A 15,980-nucleotide genomic window follows, 5' to 3' on the forward strand; every position below is an offset into this window, starting at 1 on the left:
ATCCCCCAATTTTATCCAAATTGTTATTTGTTAATGGAGCATCATTCATTTTAGAAGTAGAGATAAAATAAAATTATGTGACTGTTGAACAATTGTTCTGAAGTCATGGCAGAAGCTGTTAAGTTTTACGTATTAAATTGTACCTTTCTTTGATAGTATTTGTAGATTTTGAAGCTTTTAATTTGTGAATAAAAAAAATATTTTGAATATTTACTTACCATGCCAGTTTTCAAGGCCTTTATGATAAAAAGTTTTGGAAAGAGGGCATGGAAAAACAACTTCCCTAAGATTTTGAATGGCTCATTACAGAATAAGCTCAATCATGATTATTACATGGAATCTGTAATTTCTATAAAAATTCACATTTTATTTCACATTAGTAATATCATACTGTATACTCTGAAAGGAAAGACTTATTTAAAGTATCTATAGGATTCTTAGTTATGTGGTAGATGCCACAGGGTTATAAAACCCTAGAAATGCCATCGATATTTCCTTAGGACACTTACCAGTTTGGGCAAGATAAGATGTTCAGTGTTAATGTAATCTGTTTTATCATGTAAGTTTTTGTCTGTTAGTTTGTCCCCTTCACCCTTTAAGGGAGGTAGAGTAGAAAATTTTTATTAATAAAATTATTTAGTAAAATCAGTCATGTATATATTTAAAGAATCAAATGATTCTGCAAGGCTTGTTGTAGAAAACAGTGTCTTGGCCTTCCTCCCCAACTTCCAAATTTCCCACTTCCTAGGCAACTTCTCTCAGCTATTCAGCTATTTTAATGGATTTTAAAATGTTCTCTCTTTATATATCTAAATAACATGCTAAATGCTACTTTCTGATATTTTGGTTTTAAGCATCACCTATTGATTTTCTGGAAGATGAGATTATTATTCTTTTTTTCAGCCCCTCCTCCATCCCATCATGTATATGCACATTTCCTTCATATCCTTCTAATGTAGTCATTATAATTTTAGTTAGATACTTTTTCAGTGTTTTTATTTTTTGACTATATAAAGATTATTCGTAATTAAGCCAAATAGTTTGCTATTGTTACTTTTCTTTCTTACACAACATTTTGTTTTTCCTGTAGTTAATGATCTTGCCTTTTCTTTTTTTTTAAATTGAGGTAGTTGTAGATTCACATGCAGTTTTAAGAAATAATACAGAGAGATCCCCTGTACATTTTACCCAGTGTGCCCTGGTGGTAACATTTGCCTATAGTATAATATCACAATCAGGATGTTGATATTGATACAATTCATCTTACTGAGATTTGCCAGTTTTACTTATTTGTGTGTATATGTGTATATATATTAAGTTCTATACAGTTGTGTTACCTGTGTAGGCTGTGTATTCACCACCATAGTCAGTATTTTGAACATTTCCAATACCACAAAGATCTACTGATGTTGCCTTTTTATAAACATACCTTTCCCTTTCTCCTTCATACCCTATGCCTAACCCTTGGCAACCACTAATCTGTTTTCCATTTCTAAAATTTTGTTGTTTCAAGAATGTTATATAGATGGAATCGTGCTGTATGGAATCTTTGGGGATTGGCTGTTTTTGTTCATCATATTCCGTGGAGGTTTATCTAGATTGTTGCATTTGTCAGTAGTTTGTTCCTTTATAATGAATCAGTAATATTCTAGGGAGTGAATGTACTACCATTTGTTTAACCCTTCACCTGTTGAGGGACATCTAGATTATTTCTGTTTTGGGGCTATTGCGTGTAAAGGTGCTATAAACATAAGTGTTAGTGTCAAAGTTTTTGTGTGAACATAAGTTTTCATTTCTCTGGGATACATGTCCAAAAATGGAGTTGCAGGATGATATGATATTTTTATGTTTATTTTTATTTTTTATTTTTTTTTGAGACAGAGTCTCACTCTGTTGCCCAGGATAGAGTGCTGTGGCATCAGCCTAGCTCACAGCAACCTCAAACTCCTGTGCTCAGCCGATCCTTCTACGTCAGCCTCCCGAGTAGCTGGGACTACAGGCATGTGCCACCATGCCCGGCTAATTTTTTCTATATATTTTTAGTTGGCTAATTAATTTCTTTCTATTTTTAGTAGAGGCGGGTTCTCACTCTTGCTCAGGCTGGTTTCGAACTCCTGACCTTGAGTCATCCTCCCGTCTCAGCCTCGCAGTGTGCTAGGATTACAGGCGTGAGCCACCACACCCGGCCCTCATGTTTAGTTTTAAAATACACTACTTGTTGTCTAGAGTAGTTTTACCATTTTATATTTCCACCAGTAATGTATGAGTGATCCAGTTTTTCAGTTTCCTTGTCAGCATTTGGTGTTAGCACTGTTTTTTTTAATTTTAGCTATTATGATGGGTATATAGTGATGTTTCATTATGGCTTTAGTTAGCGTTTGCCTAATTTCCAATGATGTCAAACATCTTTTCATGGGCTTATTTGTCATCTCTGTATCCTTCTATGTGAAGTAAATGTCAGTTTGTGTCTTTGTCCATTTTCTAATTGGGTTTTTAAAGCTGTTGTGAGAATTTTTACATATTTAAGATGATAGTGCTTTGTCAGGTATGTGATTTGCAAATATTTTCTCCCACTCTTTAGTGTGCCTTTTGAATTCTTAACAGGGCCTTTTGAAGAGCAAAATTTTAAAATTTTAATGAAGTCAAATATATCAGTCTTTCCTTTTATGGGTCATGCTTTTGGTATCAAATTTAAGAATTCTTTGCCTAGATCCTGAAGATTTTCTGAAAGTTTTATGTTTCACATCTATCAATAAGTCTTTGATCTCTTTTCAGTTAATATTTGCATAAGATGAAGTTTAGGTCAAAGTGTATTTTGTTGCCTATGAATGTCCAGTTATTTTAGCACTGTTTGTTGAAAAGGCTATCCTTCCTGCATGAATTTGGTTTTTCATCTTTCTCAAAAATCACTTGGATATACTTTGTGGGCCTACCTCTGGGCTTTCTGTTTGTTTCACTGATCTATGTGTTTGTCCCTCTGCCAATACCATACTGTCCTGATTATTATAGCTATAAGTCTTAATATCAGGGGAGAGTAATTCCTCCTACTTTATTTTTTTTTTTTGTCAAGATTATGTTAACTATTCTGGTTCCTTTGCCTTTCCTTATGAATTTTAGAGTAAACTTTTGCAAAATGTTTGCAAAAAACCCTTGCTGGGATTTTGATTGGAATTACATTAGGATAGATCAATTTGGAGAGAATTGACATTTTTACTATGTTAATTGAGTCTTCTAGTCCACAAACACAGATGTCTCTCCACTTATTTACATCTTTGATTTCTTTTACCTGCATTTTGTACTGTTCAGTATAGGGATTTTGCACATATGTTAGTTAGCATATAACTGTTTGATTTTCTTTGGAGCAATTGTAAATGGTATGTTTTAAATTTGAGTTTCTTCATATTTGGTATTAGTAGATTGAAATGCAGTTGTTTTTTGTGTGTTGATCTTATATCCTGTGTTCTTATTGAACTCACTTTTTAGTTCTACGAGTTTTTTTGTAAATTCCTTGGGACTTTTTACATAGACAATCATGTCATCTGCAAATAGACATAATTTTATTTCTTTTCTAATCTATATGTCTTTTTATATCTGTTTCTTGCCTATTGCAGCTATTTGAAATTGTTTTTTAAGTTTTCTAAGTACTTATTCCTAATTCATTACCAAACTCTCCTTCAGATTTGTAAATACCCTCTTAGTATATATTCATTACCTTTCATGTTTTGGTTATGTCTTGAAAGGAGTCTTTTAGTGGAGACTTCTGTATAGGATGGATTGGCTTATTTCTAGGTCTCCTGTGCAGTTGTCTGGATTGTCTCTTCATTATTATCCTAGAGATTACATTTGCCTTTCTCTTGCTTTCGGTTCTGTGATATGTGGGCCCCATATCTGTCTTTCCTGATAACTGTTCTGTTACTTTGGGGCACATCTTCTGGCAGTTTCTTGAGAATGGGTGTGTGGAAGGTAAGTTTGTTGCCAACTTGCATATCTGAATATGACTTGAATCTTTGAGTCTTTCTGATAATTGACAGTTTAGATGACAGTATAACTCTAGGCTGAACATAATTTTTCCTTAGAGTTTTGAAAGCATTGCTTTATTGTCTTCTTTCAGTTTTGAAGTCTGGAAACTTATGTAATAGGAACTCATGAGAAGTTTTTATGTTATTACTTGGTGATTTCCACTCCTGTTTTTTCTGTTCTCTTTTTTGCTAATTTAAACTAATTTTCTTAGTTTTTCTCTTGTTTCTTCATTTTTGTGTACTTTCTGGAGACTTACTTTACATTCTAAATATTTTGAGTTTGCATGTCTTTATCACAGTATTAATTGCCAAGAGTTCTTTTTTTCTTTTGCATTGTCCTTTTCAAAAAAAAAAAAAAAATAGTGCCCTATTCTCATTTCAAGGATGGAATCAGTATGTTCTCTCTCTGAGAGATTAAATACAGTTTTTTCCTTGGGATATTCATAGTTCTCCCCTCTCCCCCACTTGTTTCTTTTTTGTTTGTTTTGTACTTTGTCTTTCAAATTACATGCATTTGTCAGATATTTGGTGGAACATGAAAAAGCTATTTGAAACCTGTTAGCATGAGTGAGGTTTCTTACCAGGGGCTTCAGTGTAGGGTGATCTACTTGGGTATTTGATTTAAGATTGATACTAGGTTGAATTCGTGCTTCACTATAATTTCCTATTCTGTTCACATTAAGGTTTTTTCTTCCACATTTAACGTTATTGATAACAGAATGTAATTTAGTCAGGTGCAGTGGCATGCCCCTGTAGTCCCAGCTACTTGGGAGGCTAGGCTTAAGTGGTAGCATCCCTTGAGCCCATAAGTTTTGAGTCTAGCTTAGACAACACAGTGAGATATCTTTTTTCTAAAAAAAATTAAGCTAACAAATTTTTTTAAAGTAGGAAAAATTGTATGGACTTAAAATATCTTTAGTTCGCAAATTGTGCTCAGTTGAGACATAATAGCATTATTTATCTGTTGTTTTTGTATAAAACACTCTTGTGCAAATGTTAAGTAACTGAATGGCTTTACAGATACACTGGCTGGCTGTGAATGGGCGGACAGAACTACTCCATGACCTTGTGCAGCATGTCAGTGATGTGGATGTTGAGGATGCTATGGGACAGACAGCGCTGCATGTGGCCTGCCAGAATGGTCACAAGACGGTAAATTCAACCATGAGGACTTTAAGTTGCATGTGTTTGTGCTTGAAAACTTTGAATTCTTGAAGAGTTTTTCACTGTGCATATTTGGGAACATGATACATTATAGCAAAATCTTATTTTCTGCATCATGTGGACTGATTAATATATTCTTTGTGGGTAGAGTGAATAGAAAATAGTGCTTTTAAATTTATTCAAAATATTTATAATTTTGATTTTGATTTTATTTTCAATTCATAGATTTTAATAGCTGAATATAGTCAATTTTTAAGTGTAGTATATTTATATATAATTTTAACAGTTACAATGTTTATTCTCAGTTTTGGCAAATAACTTTTCCATAATTTATTAATTTATTGCCATTTGGCCTAAATTGTTCAGATTAGATAGTGAGGAAAGCGTGCATGGACACCACTTAAATAGTTCAAGTCAGATTTTCATATTTTTCTATTTTCTTGATATGTGATTCAAGTACTAGAAAGACAGTTTTTTTCTTTCTTTTGATTTTTAAAATCACATATTTGTTTTATGGCAATGCTTCATGTTATTCTTTTGTCTAAACACTTGGCTTTTGAAATTGCTAATAGTTTTCTCATTAAGAAACTTTGCTGTCTAATATAAAGATTGAGAACTTAAGATTTTAGATTGAATTTATGTTTTGCTAAAATTTCCTATCCTATATACATTTAGGGTTTTTTTCACAGTGAACATTATTGATAATAGAATGTAATTTAGCCAGGTGCAGTGGCTGGCACTTGTAGTCCCAGCTCTCAAAAGGTTGAGGTGGGAGGAGTGCTTGAGCACAGGATTCTGTGCTGTAATGTGCTATGCTGATTGGTGTCCGTGGTAATTTTGACATTAATATGATGACCTACTGGGAGTGAGGGACCACCAAGTTGCCTAAAAAAGGGTGACTCGGCAGGTTGGAAATGGAGCAGGTAAAAAATCCTGTGCTGATTGATAGTGGGATTGAGCCTGTAAATAGCCACTGTACTCCAGCCTGGCAACATAGCAAGACTCTGTCTCTTTAAAAAAAAAGAATTTATTTTCTTGCTAACCATAACAATAACAGCAACAAAACCAGCTGAAAACAAAAAATCACTGCCAACAACTACAAAGATACATACTTTGTTTATTTAATTGTATTTTTTGGTATGAGCTCTGTGAGTGTTTATCTCTTGTGTTGGGAGAATTCCTAGTGGAATTTGGATTTTTATCTCTTCAAACACTTTTCCCCTAACTTGGGTTCAGGATGTATGATCCTGGATGCTTACATGTTTTATGTATGATCACAATTTCCAGAATATTGGACTTCTTCAAGGTAGTGAAGCAAAGGTTGACTTTGTCTTATGTTTAATAGGGATTGGAAAAAAAAAGGGATATAGGATCCTTTTACTTTCTCCTGGAATTTTTTTCTGAACACCAATGTTCATTTGTGTGTTTTGTTTTTTATCATCTGAAAACTAATGCAGTGTTTTCTAAGTATTCCTCCTCAATAGTTCTTACTTTCTTAGAGTCAGCATTATTAAATTTGAAAGGTATTCTGTGTGAAACAAATGACCTGAAATGTCCTAATCTTGAATGAGTCAGGTTTTTCAGGCACTATTACATATTAGAGCAAGAGTCCTGCTGATAGCTTGCAGAGGACAGAAAGGTACCTACTTTAATAGTAACATTCTCTGCTATAAGAGATGAGCAGAGTGTCATTTACTAGAACTTGCAAATTATACCTGTTTGCCAGAAACTTGTGTAGGAAAAATACTGGGATGCAGATTAGAAATGATCTATAAAAGGTAATTTTAGCTGCCTTGAACCAGAATGGAAGTAAGAATTACTAAGAAAACCTTGGTTTAAAACATGTGCATTACAAGCTGCATTAAAAATTTAGGATTTCCTTCTGAAGTTATTGGTATAGCTATAATATACTCCATATGGTTTACAACCTAAAGCAGGTGTGGTAAAGTAATGGAGAATTCCTCATAGTAAGATGCCTTTGAACAATTGTATTCTTAGAAGATTTATAGGGAGCCTGACTTCACTGCAGTGATGAGTTTCACAGGGTGAGATTTTGCAGAAAGGGTTGAGGAGGAAGGGTACAGAAAGTTATTTTGACTTGTGGTTGATTGTATTCCAGTGAGATTCTGTCATAGTTTGTCAATTATAGTTATCTACAGTGATAATATACAGATGAAGGCAATGCTTAGTACTCTTTCCTCAATCATTGTATATATCTTTGATCCTATTTCAATCAGGGCAAGAATGAATCCTGAACAATTTAGTCTATCTCTTTGCCTCCAAGGGTGAATTATACTTGTAAAATCCATGTTGATACTTGTATTAATAATTGCCTGTGTTTTAGAATTACTTTATTCTGTGACAGGTTTGAATCTCAGTGGCTGAGCATATCCTTTTTATCTTGAGTTGGATATGATTTACTGGGCTATGAAATATATTATAGGGCAGGGATTACTGATTTTTTTAAATCCTTTGTATATCTTTTCATAAGCTGAACACTGAGTCTAAAGTGCTTTGTCAAATATCCTAGTGACTTATTTTTGTGGCAAAAGAGCCTTTCTGTTGTCTCAAAGTAGCCAGTTCTTGCATAAATTCATTACAAAGTCTTCAGGACTTGTGTCTATATAGACATAGACCAGAACATGTAGGTTTCAAGATTTTATTTTTAAGCTTAAAAGCTTACAGATTGATTATATATTTTATAGGATAAAATATGAAACTTTAGAGGGGGAAAGAAACTGTTAAAATATTTTTAAAAACTTATCAGCTCTTCAGAGACGGGATAATAACGAAATTCTGAAATTTGCCATTTTAGAGTAAATCTCAGGATTGCATGAAAAGATTTTGAGCAAGTGGCTGAGAGTCCTAAAGCGCTATAGAATTTATAATTGAATACTGTATTCTTGCTTTGATGACAAGAAATGCTTTAATTATTTTTAGAGGTGAAAGATTTGGAAGTTATATCTACAAAATTGAGCAATCTTTATCATACTTTCATATTGATACTGCTGTTTCATTAGAGGTAAACATGTTAAAGGCGTCTTCATCCTCTAGTTGGAAGGAAGTGGTTCGGGCAGTTGAAATGTGCATTCTGGTTTTTTTTGTCCTTGCAGCATAATAGCACTATGGCTTTAAACTACTTCTATTCATATTTAATAATAATCAGGTGAAGGAAATGATCATAACTCTGTAATAATTTTATTTTTATATGTTTACTTAGATCAGCTATTATACTGCCTTAATAGCTATATAATACCAGAATTATGATTTGTCTTTGGATATTGATTTAAAAAAAATCATTTCACAGTTTGATTTTTCAGCTAGCTTACTATATAGTCTTTGGCAACTTTTTCTTCCCTTGCCCTTATCTGTCTCATAAACTATATTTAGTGATGATATAATTAAGGAAAGTGTTGTGAATACTTTGGAAGACATTTAAAAACAATAACATGTATTGCTACTATTACTATTGTTATTAATATGCATGATGTGGTTCTGTAAAAGTACAGAGGTCAATATTTGGACCCTTTATTTGTTTATTCTTATGTAAGAAGCTAGGTCCAGTGTGGTGTTTTATTTTTAATTTCAATTTTAGAAAATGTAGTGAAACATAACATTATTCTGTGTTGGTATAATTGACTCAAATTTTTTTGACCATAAATTGAACTTACTTTTTTCTTTGTTATTAGATCTTTAAGATGTAAATGTGTTGAATTGCCACAGATGATTAATTACTATCTTCTTTGGATAAACTTGGATTTAGAAACCCTAGAGAAATGTCAAATGGTTCCATCTAAATTTATAGAAGTTAGATTATATAGCAGGATTAGTTTAGGGACTAATCTGTAATTCATTTAAAATGAAGTTTTATTTTTATCAGAATAAACTTTATTTTCTTAAATTTATATGAATATGAAGCTTTACAAGCAATATAAAATGATAGTTGAATCCTTGTTAGAATAGATTTAAGCTCCTGAAACATAAAAGCAGTTGTATGACATTGGTATAATAGGCTATCTTTGATAGAACTGACTGCAGTTTTTACTGAAATTGTAGACTTGTTAAGGAACACTGGTCACCTACATTCAGTCAGCTCTATTGATATCTTTAGCCAGCTTCCAAGCTTTTCATCCAGAGAGTTACAGGACAGCCATGCAAACTTAATTGAAAGTATTTGCAAAACATTAATTGGATTCAGCCTTGAGGCACCAAGGTATGTAGACTGACATTTCAGAATGTATTTTTAGGTTCAGAGTAATTTTATTTATTTTAATGCTAGAATTCTTCTTTAATCACTTCTTGGAATTTGGAGGAAATGATAGAAAGTTCTCTTATCACTGTTACTTTTCTAACACACTGGATAATAATGATTTTTGCTAGATATTATTAAATATGTAAGGGTTCAAAGTCTCAATAGGTTAAGGTGGACAGGATTTAGACAAGACCTGTGTAAACTGGTCACTGGATTAGTGAGTTGGCAATTTCCCTTAGTGTATAAATTATTTGTGCATTGCCATAAATCATGTCATCAGAATTAGTTTTAATAAAAAGTAAAATAAAGGTGCTTTTTTGTTTGGTCTCCTTTTAGCAAATGATAATACCATAATTTTGATTTTTACTTATAGTTTTATTATTGAATATCTATTCTTTTTTACTTTGATCAGTGTTATTTTGAGAGTTGACATTGATAAAGTAGAGCCTTGGATTTCTTGCTTTGTAATTTATCAGTGTATTGGGCGCAGGTGGTCTTGGTTAGTCACTGCCTTCGATTAAATAACTTTTGAGATTGACCCACACATTAGCTTTTGTACATTAGTTTTCCACTCAGGATATTGTTTTATTACTTGAAAGGTTATGAAGTCTTGAATGTGTTGTTTCTTCTTAAAAGTCTCCCGAAGGCCGTATGAAAATCCCCTGTGCTTTCCTTCTAGGTTCCTCCTCAGCAATTTCTTATTCTCTAGGAGAAGGGAACCCCATTCTAGATAATCAAGGACTAGGAGAATTTTTATTTTTAATGGTGATGGTTGGGGTGGGGAGTTGGACAGGGAATTCAAACTTCTGAAATTTTTAAAACGTATTGTTTTGCTGATCTAATTTTAGGCACAAAATGATTTCAGTTCACTGTAGCTCTTAAAATTGTGTGTGTTGTATTAATTTGAAAAATATGTAGGTAATCAGCTACCAGTCATAGATATTTATGTTTGTATACTTCTACATGTTTACATTTAATAAATTATAAGCAACTGAGATTAAGTTTTACAAATAAATGGGAAGCCATAAAATTTTGAAAACAGAAGAAATTATGATCATCAATGTAAATCACATTTATTATGTTATTTGGACTTTGTGGTTTATTGTCCAGAGCACAGGGTATAGAAATATTTGTGTGTCAGGTTTTAGGGTCAAGAAATTTGCTGAAATAAATTGAATCCAAATCATAAGGGAATCCTTGTTTATTTTTCTGGAAAGCACTGATCACCATCTAAGTACATTACATATTTTGCTTATTTATATTTTGCCTTTTGGTCTTCTGTTTCCATTTTAATGCAAACTATGAAGGTAGGGATTTTTGTCCATTTTGCTCATTGTTGTAACTCTAGCATCTAAAGTAGGACATAGCACATAATAGACGTGAAATTTTTGTTAAAAGTTGGAACGTACCACTCAAATTCAGTGTTTTGTACCACTCAAATTTTGACCAGTGTTTTCTTTGCATTTCTGAATGTTTGCCACTTTTTTCCTTTGTATTTTTAATTGGAGTGTATATTGATAGTGCTGATTCTTACAAAAAGTTGTATCTGATTTATTTGTATTGATTGCTGAAAATCTCCACTTCTGAGAATTTTTAGGGATTCTAAAAGTTGAATCCAGAATTTTTTTCTCTTCAATTATGTTGTGCTTTATGTTTTGGTATAAATAAAAATCATCAAATAGTATTGTTTCGTCAAGAGCTTTTATGTACTTATTTTAACTTAATAAATGCTGGGAGAATGTTTTTCCTCCACCTGAGTTTACCCTTTGTATACCATACACAGTTTTTATGTCGTTGAAAACACTTGCTATTCTGTAGTTCTTTTGAAGAGTGTATACCCGAGTCTTGAAACTCTGTTGATATTAATAAAATTCCAGTTTTTTTTTTTTTTTTTTTTTTTTTGAGACAGAGTCTTGCTTTGTTGCCCAGGCTAGAGTGAGTGCCATGGTGTCAGCCTAGCTCACAGCAACCTCAAACTCCTGGGCCCAAGCAATCCTTCTGCCTCAGCCTCCTGAGTAGCTGAGACTACAGGCTTGCGCCACCATACCCAGCTAATTTTTTTCTATGTATATTAGTTGGCCAATTAATTTCTTTCTATTTATAGTAGAGATGGAGTCTCGCTCTTGCTCAGACTGGTTTCGAACTCCTGATCTCAAGCAATCCACCCGCCTTGGCCTCCCAGAGTGCTAGGATTACAGACGTGAGCCACCGTGCCCGGCCTAAAATTCCAGTTTTTAAGGCCAAGCAATAAATACATTATAGTTCTGTATAGCTGTTAATCCTTCATGATATTTCATGTTGATGATATGTATATTGTCAGCAAGAAAATAATTTGTTATCGAGGTTAGACTTTTGCTTTACCATTGATATGTTATTACTCTGGATTATCTGGGAATGAGAACCCATTTTGCACACAGGCCTATGTCCAATTGAAAGTGAGTAAGGAACCCAGGAGGGCTCACCTCCCCAACAGGGCTCAGTAGGAACTGCCAGAATAGTAATAGGGTGAGTTGGATAAGTGTTACAGCCTTTGTGCCCCTGGTCCAACACCAAATAGACCTGGTTTATTTCCCTTACTACTCACCACCATGCAGTCTGCTAATTGTTGAGGTGAGTACATCTTAGGTCCCTTCTGCACTTGAATTATCTTTACTTGCCCCCCTCAGAGAAATGACAGGAGGTTTTTCTTTACACTGTGATTAAAGTTGTTTGTGACTTTCTAGCTGCTGCTTCTATTATGCCATTTAATCAATAATTGACTGAAAATCCTACATTATCTTTCCCTTCCTGTTTCAGAGCTTTTACAAAAAGAAACTAGCAAGCGCATTTTTTTAAACCACAAATATTGATGATTTTGTACTTATTTTAGGCTTGTTGCGAGAAAGTTTTTTATTCTTCACATTCAAATTCCTTTATACATTTTATTCTTACTCTAAGGGAAGTAGGTTTTTCTTCAGGTAACATTTTATCTGCAGGAGAAGCAATTGAAGGCTTTTAAAAACTGTGTTCTTTTAATAGTTGCATATTTTGTGGCTCTTAATTGGGATAATTTTATTAAAACAGAAAACAGAAAGATTTCTGAATGGAAAATAAAATGCTGGAACAAGTGATTTCCAATTTCTTAATCAAGTGTTTTTCTCTTTTAAGGAATGATTTTTAATGTCTTTGTAGGATATGCAAAGATATGCCAGGAACATTTAGCAGTTTGTATTGTAAATCATGCTTTTTTGCTGTGATTTGCTCAAAGTTCATCTCACCACTTCATGGAGAACAGTAGAGGAATGTGTTAGTCTAATGGCTCATTTGTTTTTATACTGTAAGCTCTATAGTACAAATAAAAGTAGAGGTACTGTAAAAAGTCATAGGTTTTAAAAATGGCATTATTTTAAAACTAAACACAAATAGTTGTCTAGGCACTTGAGCTTAACTCTTTAATAGTTCTTTAGTAGGGAATTAGCAGATTATCTATGATTAATGTACTTTATGAAGACATGTCAGATTAGCTATAATACTATTTAGTAATCTGAATTCAGGAAAATTAGAATGCCTACTTTTTGATAAATAGAATAGTGATTATGAATATGGGCTTAGGTTTTAATCCCTGTTTCACTGTTTATTTGTATGTCAAGGAGCAAATTACTTGACCTCTTTGAGACTCAGTTTCCTGCTTATAGAAGTGGAAAGAATATCACCTTCCTCACAGGATACATTAAATGAAATGATAAATGCACAGTGTCTGAATACATATTAATGTTATTTATATTATATCATATAGTCTTAACTAGTTTATATGAATGCATGATTTTTTTTAAAAATTACTTTATTACAGTTTCTCTCTGGATTACTCAGTTTTAATTGCATGTTAATACATATTTTCGATGTATTTGCCTTCATCTTTCCTGAGCCTTTTGAAGGAGGAAGACTTACTTTCTATAATTTCTGTAACAGGAATGAATACTATTGCTACTGTCCATCTCACTCCTGCTTTAGGACACGTCTTCTAGCTCAAAAATCAGAAAGAGGAAAGTCGTAGTCAAAAGGCTCAAATAGGCCTTTTATAAAATGGTGACCTAAATGCTTATTGTTTTCATATTTGAAAACTATACTTGACTACTTGTCTTTAGTTTAAAATAATTATATAGCTAATAATATATTTTTATATAACAAAATTTCTATTGCATGGATTTTAGAATTTATATTGGAATAGAAGTAAATTCAAGTAGCAATATATGAATATTATACTACAAATACTTTATTATTAAAATCTTTTTAATAAAAAATGATAGTGCCTTAAACCATCCTTGTTCTTTGTCAATTCATAATCACCAGAGGCAATGGTTTTCAACCTTTTTAGCTTTTACTCTGGTATGTATTTCCAAATAATAAGCTTCTTTGGCTCTTTCTCAATTTATAACTTTTAGATATAACTTAATTATTTTTTGTTGTGGTAAGTGAGGATTTATAAACTTTGGTTAGACAATATTAGTTGTATATATGGGCAGTTAAAACATTGTTTCCTGCTCAGTCAAGTAGTACATTATAGTAATATTTTCTTTTTAGGATGACTGTTTTTCTTGAAGTTAATAATTGGCTTTGCTCAGTTTTCTTTGTATGAATTAGCAATTCTTCCTCTATGTGTCTATAAAATGTCTCTTAGTATAGCTGAGTGTGGTGGCATGTGTCTGTAGTCTACCTGGGAGACTGAGGTGAGAGAATTGCTTGAGCACAGGAGTTCAAGATCACCTTGGGCAACATAGTGAGATCCCATCTCTAAAAAGAAGAAAAGGAAAAAGTCTCACAGTAATATTTTCTACAAAGATACAATTGTGAGATAATCTGTCAGGTCCATTTTTCTCCCCTCTAAACCTGGAAATTTCTTAAAGTCTTTCCTGTGTTCAATTTCTGGTATTCTGGATTCCATATCTATTTTGGTTTATTCTCTTGTTTTGGAGGAGATATGCTACAGTAACTTCTTGCAAAAAGGTGGATTGGAGGTAATTTTTTTCCTGAAATCTTGTGTAGTTAAGTATATTTTTAATTTATATCATAATGATGGATAATAGTGTGGTCGGCTATAGAATTCCACATTCAAATTCATCTGCCTTACAATTTTGAAGGCTTTTCACTTTTTAGACGTCAGTGTTGCTGTTGAGAAGTTTAATGCCATTCTGTTTATCTCTGAATCTTACATCCTTGGTATTATGAAATTTCACTTTGTGCCTTGTTGAAGGTCTCTTAATTTTATTAGACTGGACACTTGATGAGCCTTTTAAATCTGGCAACTCGTGGCCTTTAGTTCTGGGAAATTTTTGGTATTATTTCTCGGTTATTCCTCTTTTGTCTCTCACCATCATTTTCTTTATCTCAGTTTCTGCATATGTCTCCCTGGATTGATCCACTAATTTTCTCATCTTTCCTATTTTCTACTTTTTTGTCTTTTCACTCTTTTTTGTAGAGTTACTCAACATTGTTTTTCTAAATTTATGTTGAATTTTTATTTTTTCTGTCATTTTAAATTTCTTATTCTCTGACTATTTACCCCCAGCATCCTATTCTTGTTCCATGGTATTTCTTTTCTCTCTGAGGGTATTAGTTAGTTTTCTCATTTTTGTAGTTTTCGTTGGTCCCTTTATTGTCTATTTTTCTGAGTTTCTTTTTAGTTTTAATTTTTGTTTTAGTTTTAATTTTGTTTTTCATTTTTGAGGCCTGCTTCAGTTGTATCTAAAATATTTGACAATGTATGTATAATGGCAAGGCACTAAAACATTGACTGGAAGCATTGTGTACATGGACTGAGTTCGTTGACTGCTTGGCTTCACTGTACACCAAGGTTTCTCAGTTTTGGCACTGCTGATATTTCGGACCTGATAATTCTTTGTTGTGGGGCTGTTCTGTGCATCATAGGATATTTAGCTGCATCCATGGTCTCTACCCACAAGCTATCATTAGCATTCTCCCTTCCCCAGTCAATAAAATCAAATCTCTTGTCATTGCGAAATGTCTCCTGTGGGGAAGTTTTCTCTTGGTTGAGAACTACTGCTGTAGACCCTTTGTCTTGAACTGGGCTGTTTCACTGGGGGCTCTGTAATGTTGGCATCTATAGGACTCTTCTCTGGTGCCAGCCTCTAGAGTGGAAACTTTTAATTCCTTCTATTTGAGATATTAAGCCTGGCTGCTGGGTTTGTGGGAACCTAGCAGAATATGGGGGCTGGTGGTTTTCACTTAATTAGTTGATGGCTCCTCATCCTTGCTCTTGGCCTGTGTTTGTGTTTACTTTGTCTGGAGATTAAACCTCCTATTTTCTGAGATAGTTTAGAGAGGGATAGTGACTAACTGTATTGGATGGAAGGAAGGATCCTAGAGGAGGGTCTGTCTCTTTTGTAGGCTTTCAACTATTCCTCCTGTTTTTGGTTCTGCATAACCATGCCTATATTACAAGGTACCTGGTACTTCGAGTTACTGTGGGGGGTGTGTGTGTATTCTATAGTGAGAATAGGTTGCTTGTTGTTGGAATCCCCATTTGTAGGCACTTAGACTTCAGGTTT

At 33.3% G+C, this 15,980-nt stretch overlaps 1 protein-coding gene across 2 annotated transcripts in view; it reads left to right on the top strand.

Annotated features, from left to right (window-relative positions):
* The window catches only part of HACE1 (HECT domain and ankyrin repeat containing E3 ubiquitin protein ligase 1), a 90,639-nt gene that overhangs the window by 16,038 nt on the left and 58,621 nt on the right, over window positions 1-15,980 (top strand). For both annotated transcript variants that reach the window (XM_012753184.2, XM_012753185.3), the window contains exon 6: window positions 5,040-5,171. In XM_012753184.2, the coding sequence (XP_012608638.1) occupies window positions 5,040-5,171 (132 nt within the window). The remainder of the gene's footprint in view (window positions 1-5,039; window positions 5,172-15,980) is intronic.

This window comes from Microcebus murinus, chromosome 5 (genome assembly GCF_040939455.1).
Source record: "Microcebus murinus isolate Inina chromosome 5, M.murinus_Inina_mat1.0, whole genome shotgun sequence".
In the NCBI taxonomy this organism is placed as follows: domain Eukaryota; kingdom Metazoa; phylum Chordata; class Mammalia; order Primates; family Cheirogaleidae; genus Microcebus; species Microcebus murinus.